This window comes from Podarcis liolepis (genome assembly GCF_965112155.1).
Source record: "Podarcis liolepis genome assembly, chromosome: 16".
Taxonomy (NCBI): Eukaryota; Metazoa; Chordata; class Lepidosauria; order Squamata; family Lacertidae; genus Podarcis; species Podarcis liolepis.
This window is the reverse complement of record NC_139567.1, coordinates 42,855,103-42,871,287: the sequence shown is the minus strand read 5'-3', so window position 1 is coordinate 42,871,287 and position 16,185 is coordinate 42,855,103. Positions and strand designations below refer to the sequence as shown.

Here is a 16,185-nt window from a genome sequence, read left to right as displayed (position 1 = left end):
CCCCAGGTACAGGGGTCACCAACCAGGTGCCCACGGGCGCTGTGGCGCCCATGAGGGCTTCCCTGGGTGCTCCTGGGCAGGTGTTCCAACTCTTGAGCTTTCATAGGAAAAGGAGGGGAAAGTTGCTAGTCCTAGTGAAAGGATCCCGGAATAAGCTTTTCCTTCCTTGGAGGTTTTTAATCAGAGGTTGGCGTGGCCCTCTGTCGGGGATACTTGGGTTGAGATTCCTGCATTGCAGGGGGTTGGACTGGATGACCACCAGGGGTCCCTTTCCAACTCTACCGTAATTCTGCGATTCTATCCTTGCTGCAAATCTCCTGCTGGTATTCCCCGAGACGTCTGCCTGGGTGGGAGATGCAGAGGCAAAGGTGGGTGGGGGGGAGCAGCCCCATGCCAGCGCCTTTGCCTCCAGCATGGACCGGCCGACAGCGCTCTCGTCAAGGGCAGCCTCCGCGCCGCAACGCTTGGCCGACACTGTGACATATTGGGGTTGATGGCTCCCTGGCGCTTGCGTTTCCTTGGGCTAAACGTAGAGATGGGGGTGGGGGGGAGAGAACGGAGCCGACCTCCTCCTGGCTCCTGGTCTGTTGCCACGGCGGGTGTGGCGTCTCCATGTTGAACGGCGAAAGCTGCTTACGCCAGGGTTCGCTGAATCGGTCCCATCAAGGCCAGTGTGGTCTGCTCTGACCGGCAGCTGTTCTCTGGGGCCCCAAACAGAGACTCCCTTACTGGAGACCCTTGTCTAGGTGGAGATCAAAGTTGGGGGCCTTCTGCATGCCAAACAGCTGCCCTGGGTGCCAGATTCTGTTCTCTGCCCACCAGGGGAGAGAAAACATGGATGGCTTGGGAAAGGCAGAAATGCGGTTTGGTATTCTGGTGTTTTAAAAATTCATTTTAATTTTAAATGAGCAGGGTGGTATGTATGTGGTCTTTCTCCTCTCCTTATTTGATTCTCACAACAACATTGTGAGGTAGGTTAGGCTGAGAGTCTGTGACAGGCCCAAAGCCACACACCCTCTGATAGTTTCATGGCCGAGTGGGGAATTCGAACCCAGGCCTGCCAGGGCCTAGCCTGATGCTCTAACCTCTACACCACACTGGCGTTGAGACCCCGCTGGGCTGCATCAGGCCACAGCTCCATAGCAGGGCACGCAGAAGGTCCCAGGTTCAATTAAGTCTGTATGGACACCATAGATTTAAAGCACAAACCTAGACAGCATCTTAAAAAGCAGAGACATCACCTTGCCAACAAAGGTCCGTATAGTTAAAGCCATGGTTTTCCCAGTAGTGATGTATGGAAGTGAGAGCTGGACCATAAAGAAGGCTGATAGCCGAAGAATGGATGCTTTTGAATTATGGTGCTGGAGGAGACTCTTGAGAGTCCCACGGACTGCAAGAAGATCAAACTTCTCCATTCTGAAGGAAATCAGCCCTGAGTGCTCACTGGAAGGACAGATCCTGAAGCTGAGGCTCCAATACTTTGGCCACCTCATGAGAAGAGAAGACTCCCTGGAAAAGACCCTGATGTTGGGAAAGATGGAAGGCACAAGGAGAAGGGGACAACGGAGGACGAGATGGTGGGACAGTGTTCTCAAAGCTACCAGCATGAGTTTGACCAAACTGCGGGAGGCAGTGGGAGACAGGAGTGCCTGGCGTGCTCTGGTCCAGGGGGTCACGAAGAGTCGGACACGACTAAACGACTAAACAACAACAACAACGTCCTCACCCTAAGGAATCCTGGGAACTGTGGTTCAAGGGTGCTGAGACTGTACTCAGCCATTAAGGCCAGAGGCCAGGGGTGATGGGAGTTATAGTTCATCCACATCTGCCCCCACCGGGTTCCCTGCCCTGTAGCCAAGGAGTTTGTTCAGCAAAGTGGATTTTCTTCATCGAAAGCTGGGATGAGGAACCCTGGCCATTTTCCGAGGACTTGACAGACTCCAGCTCCCATCTGCCCTGTGAGCCAGGATGGTCCGCAGCCAGAGAGGATGATGGGAGTTGTAGTTCAGGAGCATCAGGACGGCCACAGAACGCCTACTCCTGCTACCCATCAGGATAGCTCAGGCGGAGAACACCTGGGTTTCATTATACATGGTGGAGCCTCTAGAGATAGAGGCAGTCTACCTCTGAACTCCACATGTTGGGGATGAGCTCCAAGGGAGGGTTTGCTGCTTTTCTGCCTGAGGCAGTGAGTTTTCCTCAGCCCAACCTCGGGATGCCTTCAGGGATCAAACCTGGAACCTTCTGAATGCAAAGCAGGTCTTATCCTTCCCCAAAGTGCAAGTTAAGATTCTAGCCCTCATGATTCTGAATACAGGGTTGAAATAGGAGCAGAGGAAGCTGCCTTCTATGGAGTCATATTTCAGGGTTGTCTACTCTGGCTGGCAGCGGCTCCCTGGGGTTGGGGGGGGTCTCTTAGCCCCACTGGGAGCTGAAGCTGGAACCTTCTGCATGCAAAGTAGCTGCTCTCCCACTGAACTCCCCGGAAAAATAAAATAAAAATCTAGTCTTCAAAGTTCTCAATAAAGGCTGGGTTTCAGTAGACTGAGGCAATGGTCCATCTAGCTCAGTATCGTCAGCCTTGACTGGCAGCGTCTCTCCAGAGTCTGTGACAGGGTTCTGCCCCAGCGGCTCTTCCCCTGGAATCATGACGCTAGTCCTCATGATTTGAAATAAAAAGACAGAGGGAGCTGTTTTCTACCGCATTAACTTGCTGGTCCATGTGGCTCAGCACTGCCCACACTGGCTGGCAGCAGCTCTCCAGGGGTTTTAGGAAGGGACGTCCCCAGCCCTACCTGGAGCTGCTGTTGGGACCTGAACCCGGGACCCTCTGCACGCAATGCTGATGTTCTAACCACTTGGCTTCAGCCCACCCCTGAAGATGCATCTCCCTCCAGAGGGGGCGAGAGCCTAAGACTGCCTGCCTGCCTGTGTGTGTCTCCCTTTTCCCCAGACACCCTCCGCAGGGCACTGGCGGCTCCCCTCCCTCCCTCCCCCCTCCCCATCTTGTGCCTCCATCTCCCTCCCTTGCGTAAGGGAGCATTGGGGGAGCACTTGTGCGCTCGCCATTGGTGGGCAGGGCTCTCCCTCCCCCTCAAACCCTGGGAAGAAAGTTGCCTTCTCTCTATTCCCCCCACCCAACACAACACCTCCCTACCCCACCTCCCAACACACACACACACACACTGGGCTGTCACATCTCCAGCGCCACCCCTGCCAGCGAGCTTGTGAGCTCCATCCTGACTGCCTCCCTTTTCATCCTCTCATCCTCTCCCTCCCTGGCAGCTTCCTGAACGCTTCCACCTTTTTTTCCGCGGCTCGGTGCTCTCCCCGACGCTGCTCTGTTTATCTCTGTGTGCGTTTCTTGTCTCCCCCAATTTTTAATTTTTTTTTTAAAGAACCCAGCTTCCAAATCGCACCCCTCTTCCCGGCGTCGTGCGCCTCCACATTTCGGCTCCCCAACTCCCCTCCCCAACCCCTCTCCCTTTGTTTAGCGATGCTCTCCTGCCCGGGGATTTGATGGTTCTCCCGGCAACATCATCACCATCATCGCTGAATTAGGATGGAGCCCTTGAGCCAGCGGGGACCTCCGCGCCTCTCCTGGATCGACACCCTCTATAGCAGTACGTGCCTTGCGCTCTTCGTGCCTCGCCCCCCCAATCTTTTGGGGAGCGTGTGTGTGTATGGGGGTGGAGAGAGAGGAAACGGGGGTCTTCTCGCTTGCCCAGGGGTACCAGCTTTCGTTGGCGTTCTGTGTTGTCGGTAGGCGGGCGACCGGTTGGCATTAGGGCTCTCTCTTGCCTCTTTTAAAAGGGGGGTGGGAGAGTGTGTGTGCACGCCAGCAAAACCATTGCCCTCCCTCATCCCCCCCCCCATTTTGCTACCCAACATTTCTGATTTGCATGCGCCGTGGCTGGCCTCGTAAAATACCTGCTTTGGCAAGTCTGGAGCGGGTTACATAAACCCGCCAGGGCTGTTGATACCCTGATGTGGCAAAGGAGGGAGGGAAAAGGAGAAAGAGGATGCAGAATTGGGGTGGGGTGACCATCCACTGAGATCCCCCTCCCCAAAGGAAAACCTGTGGGTTTTACTTCCAGTTGAATCTCTCTGAAATTAATGCCCCCTTAAAATGCAGCTTGATTCTACACCAACATCCCCCTTCCTGAGTTTGCTTCACACTTCTGACACCACGGTTTGAGCTGCTTGGCCTTTTCGTTCCCCTAACCTCCCCCCAACTTCCTTGGGGACCCCTCTGCCCACCCCGGACTGTGATGTAAAGAAATTTGGAAAGGGGGGGGGTGTTGGTGAGCTGGCGAGTTCAGCACAGCAGGTGTGATCTGCTTACACAACTGAGCTTGACTTTCTCTTCCTGGCTCCCTGCATCCAGCCTCCATCTTTCCCTCCTTGCTTTCGGGGTTCCAGCCTTGGAACGTCCTCTGTTCCCCCCAAAACCACATTAGTGGGGGGTCTCGAGCATTTTTTTGGGTGCAGAGCCAAGTGGCAAAGCAGGGCAGGCGACGCCAGAAGCCAGACGTGAGATGAATTCTGATCCTTGAGACTTTTCAGAAATCTTATCAATAACAGGGTTTATATAGCGGCCCCTAGGCATTCAAAAGTGTGCCATCCTTTCACAACAAACCTGCCAGGTAGGTTAGAGTAGTATTATCCCCCCTACTGCAGGTGAAGAGACTGAGGCCAATTCAATACAGACAGAATTCATGCCGGAGGAAAGATTTGATTGGCGGGGGCTCCCTGTTAGGAAATTAGCCGCCATGCTAATCCAAGACACCTTCCCAAGAGCCAGTGTGATAGTTAAGTTTTCTTGAGGTAGGACAGGGCAGAGATCCAGGTTCGAATCCCAGCTCAGCTGTTGAATCTCACTTAGTGTGCCATTGGGGCAGTTTATCAGCTTGGTCTACCTTGCAGGGTGGTTGTACGACAGGTTAGGATGAGAGAGAGTACAGTACATACCACTGCAACTTTCTGAGAGGGAGGCTGGGATGATAATGTAACAAATGTAATTTAAAAAATAAATAAATTGGCAGGTTTGTAATAGAAATAGTTCCTCTGGACATATGCAAAGTGCTTTTTCCCCCCAGGCTCAAGGGCTTCTGATTAAAGCAGAAATGGTGGAATTGATGTGATGCTCAAAAGCAAACCTCTTTCTTCCCCATTGAACTGGACCTCAGTCTCTTCCCCACCCCTGAAAATTCAGAATTGTGGTTGATAATAAGGGTTTGGAAAACAGACCTGGCTCCAGCAGAGTGTTTTATAAATGTGCAAATCTACATTATGCTCAGACATTTTGGATTCACGTTGTGCTTTGGCGTTTGGGAAGTCTCAGGTGTGATAAAAGTCTTGCTGGTTTTAAGGGTTAAGGGAGCCATCTACATTTTTAATGAAACACGAAATGAAATCAACAACAACAACAACAACATTTTAAAAGCAGGCTCCTCTCCTCTGCTTCTTTAACTCAGCTTCTCTGTTGCCCAAGTAACCGAAGTTCTTCGAGTGGTTATTCTTCTGTGCTGTTAAGCATATATTTATATATGTATCTCCTATTTCACACATGCTTTGTTGTACTTGACTACAAGGCCCATCTACTCCAACCCCCTTGCAATGCAGAAATCCCTTTGCCCAATGTGGGACTCAAATCCACGGCCCCGAGATCAAGAGTCTGTCTACTCTTCCTTAAAGCTGGTGGCCAACACTGTTTCCTGTGGCAGTGAGTTCCATAGTTCAGCTCAGTGCTAAATCCTTCCTTTTCTCAGTGCTGAACCTCCCACCATTCACCTTCCTTATTATTAATTTAATTATCATTTAATAATAGTATTTCTATACTGCTCTTCATCTGAAGATCACAGGGTGGTTTACAGTATATAAATAAAAACAATAACCCCACCCAGACGCTCACAGTTTAAAAGGCCATAGATTGGCTAGTGAAACTAAGGCCTGGGAGAAGAGGAATGTTTTTGCCCGGTGTCTAAAGATATGCAACGAAGGCACCAGACGGGCTTCCCTGGGGAGAGCGATCCATGTTCATAAAAGTGTTTCTATACCACAGAATTTAGCACTGCAGGCACCTAAGAGACGAAACAGAATAAGGATTCTGTCTTGACAATCAAATTTATATTTAATGGCCAGTTGCAATCTTCTCTTCCCAAGCTTTAATGGCACCTATCTTGGCTTAAGCTAAACCAGTTTACTGGTTCAGACCTTACATGGAACTGGAAGATATCTGCGCTAAAATCAGAAGTGGGGTAGAGGAGAAAGCACACGGGAACAAGGCTTAATCCTGGTCCGATAAACTGTTTGCACCGCACTATCGAGATGCCTGACTCTGGCCTAAGACAGAAATGCAGTCAATCAGTTAGGTAGCGTCTAAGCCGTTTACAAGTATAAAAGTGACTGCAAAATTAAGATATAAACACTCACCATAAAGTGATTCCACCAAACATTTTTTTAAAGTATCCACAATTAAAGTGTGGAATAAACACACACACAGCACAACAAACTAAACTGGTCAAAACAGCAATTAGAAACAGGAGTTTCAGGTCAGGAGATGCAACCAGCTGCATCTTTCCCTGCGGTTTCATTGACAGACTGGCATGTGGGAGGCCTGATTTTTAAATTCTTCCCTTGCCCTTGACTCACAGGAGAGCTTTTCCCAGGCAGGGAGGGTGGGGAGGTGTTTGTGTGTTTTGCATACAGGTGTTGTTCGTATTGGCGCTTAAAAACTGTAGAGAGAGATACTTTTAGGTATAAATGAAAGACCTTCTGGGAATTGTAGTTCTGGGAGGAGTATAGGGGTCTCCTACCAACTCTGAGCACCCTTAACAAACTACAGCTCCCAGGATTCTTTGGGGGAAACGGGGACTATTCAAAGTGCAGATGGGGCCCATGCTGGAGCAATAGTATGAAAGCCATAGCTGGAAACTTAGGCTGAGGGTTAGTAGTAAATAATAATGTTTGTTGCTTGCAGCAGGTTAGACTGGATGTCCCTCCCAACGCTACAGTTCTGTGGTTCCGATAATAGCAAAAAGAATAATTCCTGCCACCTTTTAGACCACAAATGAACCACAGAAGAGGCCCTCTATCTTGTTGCGCGCACACAAGCACACACACACACCGGCAACATCTCCTGTGGGAGATACTTGGAGGAAGGGCCTCTGATGGGCATCCAAGCAGGTGTGTCTCTTCCTGGCTCAGAGCTCGTGCTCTTCACCCTCAACCCAGACCCACTGGTCTGGCTGAAGCGTCTGTCCTGTTTTCGACCGCAGTTACTCCTGACAATCCGTTGTTTTAACGTTTGACTTGGCTGGTGCCAACTTCAGCCTCCCTCCTTGTTACGAAACAGGACATTAGAGAGGTTTTTGAAGGGGGATTTGCTTTTTTGCTGTTGCTTTGGAGTGGCAGGGAATGGATATCGATGTGGAAGGAAATCGGAGGGAGGAGTGTGAGGTCTGTTGCTTCTCTCTGTAGATCTGACGTTGTGTTTTAAGGAGGGATGAGGAGCTGGTGGCCCTCCAGAAATCAAGAAGGGCAGAAAAGCCTGGGGGCTGGATCAGGTCTAGCCCAGCATCCTGTTCTCACGTTGGCTAACCCAGTGCAGGATTTGACTATGTACTGCCTTCACTGATGGCAAGTGAAGTCCTGTGGTGAGTGAGGGCAGTGGGCGTCAGAAGAGCTTGGCTGCAAAGACGGACCATGCCTTTATCTATCTCCACAAATTTGTCTAAACCACTAAATTGGTTGAGCATCACTAACTCTTGTGGAATACAGCTCCCATCATCGTTGCTCATGGGCCATGCGGGAGCATGTAGAGTCCCACACAACTCTTCCCCAATGGCGACTTTAAGGAACAGTTCCTCCATCGTTCTGCCCGGACACTGAGGTCCAGCGCCGAGGGCCTTCTGGCGGTTCCCTCACTACGAGAAGCCAAGTTACAGGGAACCAGGCAGAGGGCCTTCTCGGTAGTGGCACCCACCCTGTGGAACGCCCTCCCACCAGATGTCAAAGAGAAAAATAACTACCAAACTTTTAGAAGACATCTAATGCAGCCCTGTTTAGGGAAGCTTTTAATGTTTAAAAGGTTATTGTATTTTAGTGTTTTGTTGGAAGCCGCCCAGAGTGGCTGGGGAAACCCAGCCAGATGGGTGGGGTATAAATAATAAATTATTATTATGATGATTTAATACGGTTTAGTACTCAGTGAGTACTAAATACAAAATATGGAACCGTTCCCTGAAACAAGGAAGAGATGGATAAGCAATGTTTTCCACTGCCCTCAAATTTAGTATTATTATTTAATTGAATTTGTATTCAGCCGCAGATCTCAGGGTGGCGGCACATTCTGCCTCTGGCTTGACCTCACCGATTGGTCTTGAGCGAGCCTCCCTCTCAGCCCCTTTTCTGCCATATGGCGGTAAAAACCCCCACCAGCCTACCTCGAGGGGTTGTTGTAACCTTTATATATACATGTGATGTGCTTTGTGCATTCTGTAGCAGGGCTAGGCAGAGCGATGCTCTCCAGCTTCTGTGCACTACAACTCCCACCAGTGCCAACCAGGATGGCAAGTAGCCGGGGATGATGGGAGTTGTAGTCCAAAATATTTGTCTGGTATCATATTGACTGATCCTGCTAAGTATTATCCCCATCATCAAGAAACACCTTCAGTGGCAGATTCCCTTCTCTTTTAAGCATTTTGCAGTCATAATGAGGACCAGTACCTTTAAAAAATGTGCATCAGAAAAAGCAGCAGTGTGGTGGAGTTATGGGGAGCAAAACCCCCTGATTTGTGGCCATCAAATGGCCTGTGACCAACATAACACATGCTTTCCCCCCCCTTTTGTATGCATAAATGAATACAGATATTGCTTTGTGTGGATGTGCTGAAGGCTAAGCGTTCTTCTTGACCTGGATTCGAGGCAAGTTTAACTTCCAGAAAGCCTTCTCCCGAGAATATTCACCCAAGTTATCCCTTGATGGGATGTCAAATACCCAGTGAATATTCAGAGCTTTTCAGAACTTGACAGTTGTCGAGAGCAGGCAGTGGCTTGGAGGTCTGTGACACAGCCGCCGTAGTGAAGCTAAGCAGGTTGAGGTCTGGTTTGCGGCTGGATGAGAGACCACTTGGGAATAGCAGTCGGATGGAGTGTAATAAATAAGAAATAGTCTGTGCTAGTGCTTGACAGCTGATGGGTATCACATTGCTTGGATGTGGGGCCTGTTTGCCCTATGCGTTTAAAACCATATCATGCCATTTTGTTATGGCTTCCCCCAAAAGAATCCTGGGAGCTGTAGTTTGTGAAGGGTGCTGACAGTTGCTAGGGGGCCCCTATTCTCCTCACAGAGCTACAATTCCCAGAGCGATTTAACAGTCAACCTCTCTCCCAGGGAATTCTGGGAACTGTAGGGGGAAATAGGGACCACTCTCAGCTCCCTCAACGAACTACAGTTCCCAGGATCATAGAATCATAGAGTTGGAAGAGACCACAAGGGCCATCGAGTCCAACCCCCTGCCAAGCAGGAAACACCATCAGAGCACTCCTGACATATGGTTGTCAAGCCTCTGCTTAAAGACCTCCAAAGGAGGAGACTCCACCACACTCCTTGGCAGCAAATTCCACTGTCGAACAGCTCTTACTGTCAGGAAGTTCTTCCTAATGTTTAGGTGGAATCTTCTTTCTTGTAGTTTGGATCCATTGCTCCGTGTCCGCTTCCCTGGAGCAGCAGAAAACAACCTTTCTCCCTCCTCTATGTGACATCCTTTTCTATATTTGAACATGGCTATCATATCACCCCTTAACCTCCTCTTCTCCAGGCTAAACATGCCCAGCTCCCTTAGCCGTTCCTCATAAGGCATCGTTTCCAGGCCTTTGACCATTTTGGTTGCCCTCCTCTGGACACGTTCCAGGATCCTTTGGGAGAAGCCATGATACTTCAGAGCAGTGGGAACAAGTTTGAAATGTATGGGGTAGGTAATAAGTGCCTCGTGCTTGTTCCTTCTTGGACACCAACTCCCATCAGCCTCGGCTGCCAGCATGGTCAATGGTCAGGAATGATGGGCGCTGGAGTCCAACGACATCAGAGAGGAGGCCGCAGCTCCCTTACCCCTATAGATCATAAAGGTAAAGGTACCCCTGCCCGTACGGGCCAGTCGTGTCCGACTCTAGGGTTGTGCGCCCATCTCACTTAAGAGGCCGGGGGCCAGCGCTGTCCGGAGACACTTCCGGGTCACGTGGCCAGCGTGACGAAGCTGCTGTGGCGAGCCAGCACCAGCGCAGCACACGGAAACGCCGTTTACCTTCCCGCTATAAAGCGGTATCTATTTATCTACTTGCACTTGGGGGTGCTTTCGAACTGCTAGGTGGGCAGGAGCTGGGACCGAACGACGGGAGCTCACCCCGCCGCGGGGATTCGAACCACCGACCATACGATCGGCAAGTCCTAGGCACTGAGGTTTTAACCACAGCACCAACCGCGTCCCTCTATAGATCATAGACCTATAGAATTGGAGGGGACTACGAGGGTCATCTAGTCCAACCTCCTGCAATACAGGAATCATTTTGCTCAATGCGGGACTCGAACTCACAACCTTGAGATTAAGAGTCTCATGCTCTACTGACTGAGCAGAAGGGCACCATTCTCAGGAGGGAATGCCTCTAGAAGAGGGGGCTGGGATGCCTCTTCCCACATCAGGAAGGGAGAAATCCTGTGGTCTTTCAGATGTCATTGGACTCCAGCTCCCAGAAGCCACCATGGCTGATGGTCACAAATGATGGGAGTCTCTCCAAAATGGCGGGTGGACAGAGGTTCCCCCCCTTTTCTGAGACCCTTCCTAACCTTCAGGAGTTCTGTGCCCTATATGCTCCCACGAGGAAGGCCACCAACCAGGGTGGCTTTGAGAGAGGATGGGACAAACTCACGGAGGAGGGCAAGGCTGTCTGTGGCTGCTGGGCAGTGTGGCCTAGTGGTTACAGCGCCGGGCGAGACCCGGGTTCAAATCCCCACCCAAGCCGTGAAGCTCGCTGGCTGTGACGGTCATTCGCCCTCAGCCTAGCTAACCTGCCTCGCGGGGTTGTTGTGAGGGTGAAATGGAGAGGAGGAGAATGATGGCTGCAAATGTCATGAAGAAATATGTTCTGTCTCCTTTGTCGGAGGCAGTAAGTGCCTCGGGATACCAGTTGCTGGGGAAGCGCAAGGGGGAAGAGCATGCGCTGCTGCTGTTGCGCTCAGGTCCCTGTTGGGCTCTCCTTCCCTTCACGCGCCTCTGATTTCCCGCTCGCCCCGGTCTCTGCCCACCTGTGCTGCTCCTTTGGGTCCGTTGGGCAGTGCCATTCTCATCCTCTTAGCGCCGCACCGGTTGCCGTGGAGCCGTCCTCGGCCCAGGATCCTTTGGGAACGGTCTTCTCCGCTGGGCGGATGTGCGCTGGGAGCTGTTGCTCGCTGGCATGTTCCATCCTCTTGTGCTCTGTTTCAAAAGAAAACCTCCCTTTTCTTCCCTAGTTCCCTGGAGGTTTCGAACAAGAAACCCGGCTGGCAGGGGAAGAAATCCAGCCAGCATTTGTGGGGAGACGAGGAGGGGGAAGAGTTGCCTTTCAGAGCGCAGGAGGAGAGAGGCGGATCTCGGCCAATGCGTGCTGGAGTGTGCACCTGCGAGCATTGCCATTTTAAAGCATGCACCCCCTTTTAAAAGCCTGGGAGAAGGCGCTTCATACAGTGGTTTAGCAAACGTGACCACAGCCTTACATGTTTATGTATATAGGAAGATAACACTGTTTATCATTTTATAAATCTCTTTTTTTAAAAAAAATAATTTTTATTGGTTTTACATATGATCACGTTACGTAACATCATAACCTCTTATTTTATGTCTTTGGCTAAACTGAGCTTAATGACTTCCCTCCCTCCTGTCCAATGGTTTACAAAATTAAACTTTACATCTTTACATTTCGCTTCGTTTCCTATCCTTGTTATATCATTACCTAAAATATTATTTTAGGAGTGCCTGGCGTGCTCTGGTCCATGGGGTCACGAAGAGTCGGACACGACTAAACAACAACAACAAAATATTATATTACTGAACCTGAATAGGTAGCAATTTCATCTTACAAATCTTCAGATAACCCTGCTACTGATGTTAATTGCTTACAGTTGTCTTTCAAACATAATATAAATTTATTCCAGTCCTTTTGGAATAATAATAATAATAATAATAATAATAATAATAATAACAACAACAACAACCCATCTGGCTGGGTTTTGGAATGTTTGGTCTTGCTGGTTCTGGATTCTTCCCGTCAGTTTTGCCAGTTCTGCAAAGTCCATCAGTTTAATAAATCTCTTATTGTGACTCCTTTTAGTTTTAATTAATCATTTTAATTATTATTATTACTATTGCTTCATTTCACGTATGAATCACTATTATTATTACTGTTTCATTTCATTTACAAATTGCTTTCTGCTTAATGTGATTTCACAGTACTGTTTTTTTTTTTTAAAAGACTCACATGCAGAACAAATGCATGCATATGCAAAAAGGGGAAATATGTTCCCAACTGCATGTATATTTATATGCCATTATTATTATTCCTTATTAAATTTGCATACCGTCCAAACCTCCAGGTTTCAGGGCGGTTACAACATAAAATCACAATATAAAAACACAAAATACATTAAAAAAGCAAAGCAACCCAATAACCCCCCAATACGTTTTAAAAGAGCATAGGATGTCAGTCAGCTGAAGGCCTGGTTAAGGAAGAACATTTTTTGCCTGGCACCTAAAGGCGTATAATGAAGGCGCCAGGCGAAGCTCCCTGGGAAGAGCATTCCACAAATGGGGAGCCACTGCAGAAAAGGCCCCGTTCTTGTCTTGCCATCCCCCCCCAACCTCACATGGAGGAGTCACACAGAGAGGGGCCTCAGAAGATGATCTCAGGATCCGGGTAAGTTCATATTGAAAGAATTGAAACAGATAGGCTAAAACAAATAAGTAAAACTTTTGCATATATAAAACCAGTTTCAAATACATCTGCCTACTGACTGGGAGAAACACCCCCCCCCCCCCGCCCTAAACTTAAAAACTTGCTTTAACTCTTTGATACTCCAACCCTTCTTAATTGCAAAACATCCTAAAATATTCACGTTGGAGGTTTGGTACCACTCTGGAATATAGCTGTAATTATGCAGGATTTGAGATTTCAGCAGGGACTGAGACCTCCAGACATTTTCTATATGATTTGTGTAGAGAACCTGCAGCAGAACCATAATTTGAAGACAGCCCCCTTTGCAAGCCTGGCAAATCTGGAACTATCCTAAATAATCAGATAGTCTTTACTCTTGGACTTTGTTCTTTTATGTACCTATTTCTAGTTTATGGTTTCATTTTTCATCTTTTCATTTCCACCTGCTGTTATAACTGTCGTCTCTGTTTCGTATAGATCAGAAAACACAATGCACACACTCACAAAACCAGGTCGTCTTAACTGTAGAAAACTCCGCTCCCCAGCAAAAAAAACCAAAAACATTTTGGGATCCAATCCCTGTATAGCAATTCTTCTGTTTCTTACCTCCCTGCAACTGGGCCTCCACTGCTGCCCATTTTCCAGCTCTTTGAGATTCCTCCAAAGGTTCCCCTGCCAGAACCTGATGCTCTTAATTCCATCTGTTTCCACAAAACAATTTTCGTGGCCAATTGAGTGTGCTGCTGCCGCCGCCGCCGCCACCAGTTAACACTCATTAGTAATAAAACCTGATTTTTTTTTATACTCTAATGAGCGTGGGATATTTCTCCTGCCTCCCCCTCCTTTTGCAGGGAATTTCTCTCTGCAGCTTATGGTGCTTTCGTTAATTCCGTGGTTATTTTATTTTATTTTAAAATCCCACCTCTTCTACAAAATGCTCTGGTCAGCTAGAGGGGTTCTGCCCTCCAGTTCCAGCCTCACGACGACCCTGTGAGGTAGACCAGGCTGAGCAGGCAGTCACTGGCCTGATATTTCAGTGACCTCACTGGAGCATTCCAGGTTTTAATTCTGTTTATTCTTGGGGTTTCCCCCCTCTCTACTGTAGCTTGTTCGGGGTGGGTTGGGGTTCAAAGCTTTCTGAATTTCTGATGGTTAAAATGCATCTCCCCTCCCAAAAAATAATAATGTTGGGAGGCATCCAGTACAAAGGTACAGTGGTACCTCGAGTTACAAACGCCTCCCTCAGGTTACATATGCTTCAGGTTACAAACTCCGCTAACCTGGAAGAGTTACCTCAAGTTGAGAACTTTGCCCCAGGATGAGAACGGAAATCGTGTGCCGGTGGCGCAGTGGCAGCAAGAGGCCCCATTAGCAAAAGCATGCCTCTAGTTAAGAACATTTTCAGGTTAAGAACGGACCTCCGGAACGAATTAAGTTTGTAACTAGAGGTACCACTGTAATAGAATCATAGAATACAGTCATACCTCATGTTACGTCTGCTTCATGTTACGTTCTTTCAGGTTACGTCCCGCGGCGTCCCGGAAGTACCAGAAAGGGTTACTTCCGGGTTTCGCCGCTCGCGCATGCGCAGGTGTGCAAAATGACGTCACGCGCATGCGCAGAAGTGGCGGATCGCAACCCGCAGTGGGCAGACGCGCCGCTGCGGGTTGCGCTCTTTTCATGTTGCGAACGGGCCTCCGGAATGGATCCCGTTCGCAACCAGAGGTACCACTGTAGCAGAATTTTAGAGTTCGAAGGGACCCAGGGGTCATCTAGTCCAACCCCCCCTGCAATGCAGGAATCTCAGCTAAAGTGTCCATGACAGATGGCCATTCAAGTTGGGAGTCACATGCTTTCCCCCATTTTAGCCCCACCCACCACTGGCACATGGCCCCCACAAAGTTCCCCTCAGGCTCCTGAGATGCCTTATCCCAGCGGTGGGTGGGGCCTGAAGGTAAAGTGGGTGGAGCAACAGATGTGACCCACCCTCTCTTTTGTGATATAGTAGACCACATCTCGGCCAGTAAAGCGAGATGAGCGCCGCAACCCCAGAGTAGTCTGCGACTGGACCTAACGGTCAGGGGTCCCCTTACCTTTACCTTTTTAGACCACATTTCAAGCACAATCTCTTTCTCCCTATAGTATATTAGCACAAGTCTGTCGTCACGCTGTTTTCAGTGGCTGTTTCCCAAGGTTCTAAAGGCAGGGGCAGGGAAAAGAGGAGGGTACAAGCGAAAAAAGAGGGGGGGACTCCTGTCTGTAGAAAATGACTGGTGGGGGGGGTAAGGGAAGGCCGTTTTCCCTGTGAGAGAGGGGTCTAGACCTCTGGCAAGAGGGGGGAAAGAAAGGAGGCACTGTGGAAGGGTCTGGTGGAATTGGGTGGGGGTTAATAATAGTCACCCACCCTCCCAGAGCTCCTGATCTAGAGCATGCCAAGGCAGGGACATGACTTGGGTTTTGTGTTCTGGGTGTTCTCCGTTTCTTTAAATGATTTCTTTCTCTCTCTGTCTGGGACGCAGTTCAGGAATTGCCACTCCGAATCCTACGCCCAGCTTGGCTCCTTGCTGTGGCAAAGATAGCCCGGCGGGCAGTGCGAGGGGAAGCGAGTGTGAATTATAAATGTCCTTGGCAGGCGAAATAATTTGGGCTTTCGGTGTGCGAATGATGCCAGGCGGAGGGTGTGCCAAGTACGCTCTGCACGCCCGAAACCTGAAAAGTGTTTGGCTGTGCCATCCTGTGGGGGAAGCGGTTGCGTGGCTTGCATTAATTGTGGCTCAGGGAGGTCACAATTTAACTTCACCCCCAGAGGTGGACTCCATTGACGCTCAAGACAGACGGATGCCATTACAAAAATAAATTAATCTGCCTGTTTCAATCAGGGGGCACCTTGTTACTTGCACCATTGAAGCTGGGATTGGGAAAGCTTAGGGCAGGGTGGGAAGGGGCTGAAAGGGGCTGAAAGTGGACCCCAATACCTCTCTGTGTGGTCCTCAGGACACTCTCCCCAAGCCACACACTGCACTGATTTGCACTTGAGTGTTTTTGCCGGGCTGTAAAAGTCTTCCCTTGAACTCTGACCCTGCCTCCTTGCTTGCCTGGGTGAAGAAAGGTTTTTGTTGTTGTTATTTAGTCGTTTAGTCGTGTCCGCCTCTTCGTGACCCCATGGACCAGAGCACGCCAGGCACTCCTGTCTTCCACTGCCTCCTGCAGTTTGGTCAA

At 49.4% G+C, this 16,185-nt stretch overlaps 1 protein-coding gene across 2 annotated transcripts in view; it reads left to right on the top strand.

Annotated features, from left to right (window-relative positions):
• The window catches only part of ABR (ABR activator of RhoGEF and GTPase), a 119,396-nt gene that overhangs the window by 20,643 nt on the left and 82,568 nt on the right, over positions 1–16,185 (top strand). The window contains exon 1 of one of the 2 annotated variants that reach the window (XM_083479810.1): positions 3,204–3,623. The exons of the other annotated variant lie outside the window; for it this stretch is intronic. Coding sequence (XP_083335936.1) covers positions 3,563–3,623 — 61 coding nt within the window. The 5' untranslated portion in view covers positions 3,204–3,562. Of the gene's footprint in view, positions 1–3,203; positions 3,624–16,185 lie in introns of those variants that run through there. 2 annotated transcript variants of the gene reach the window in all.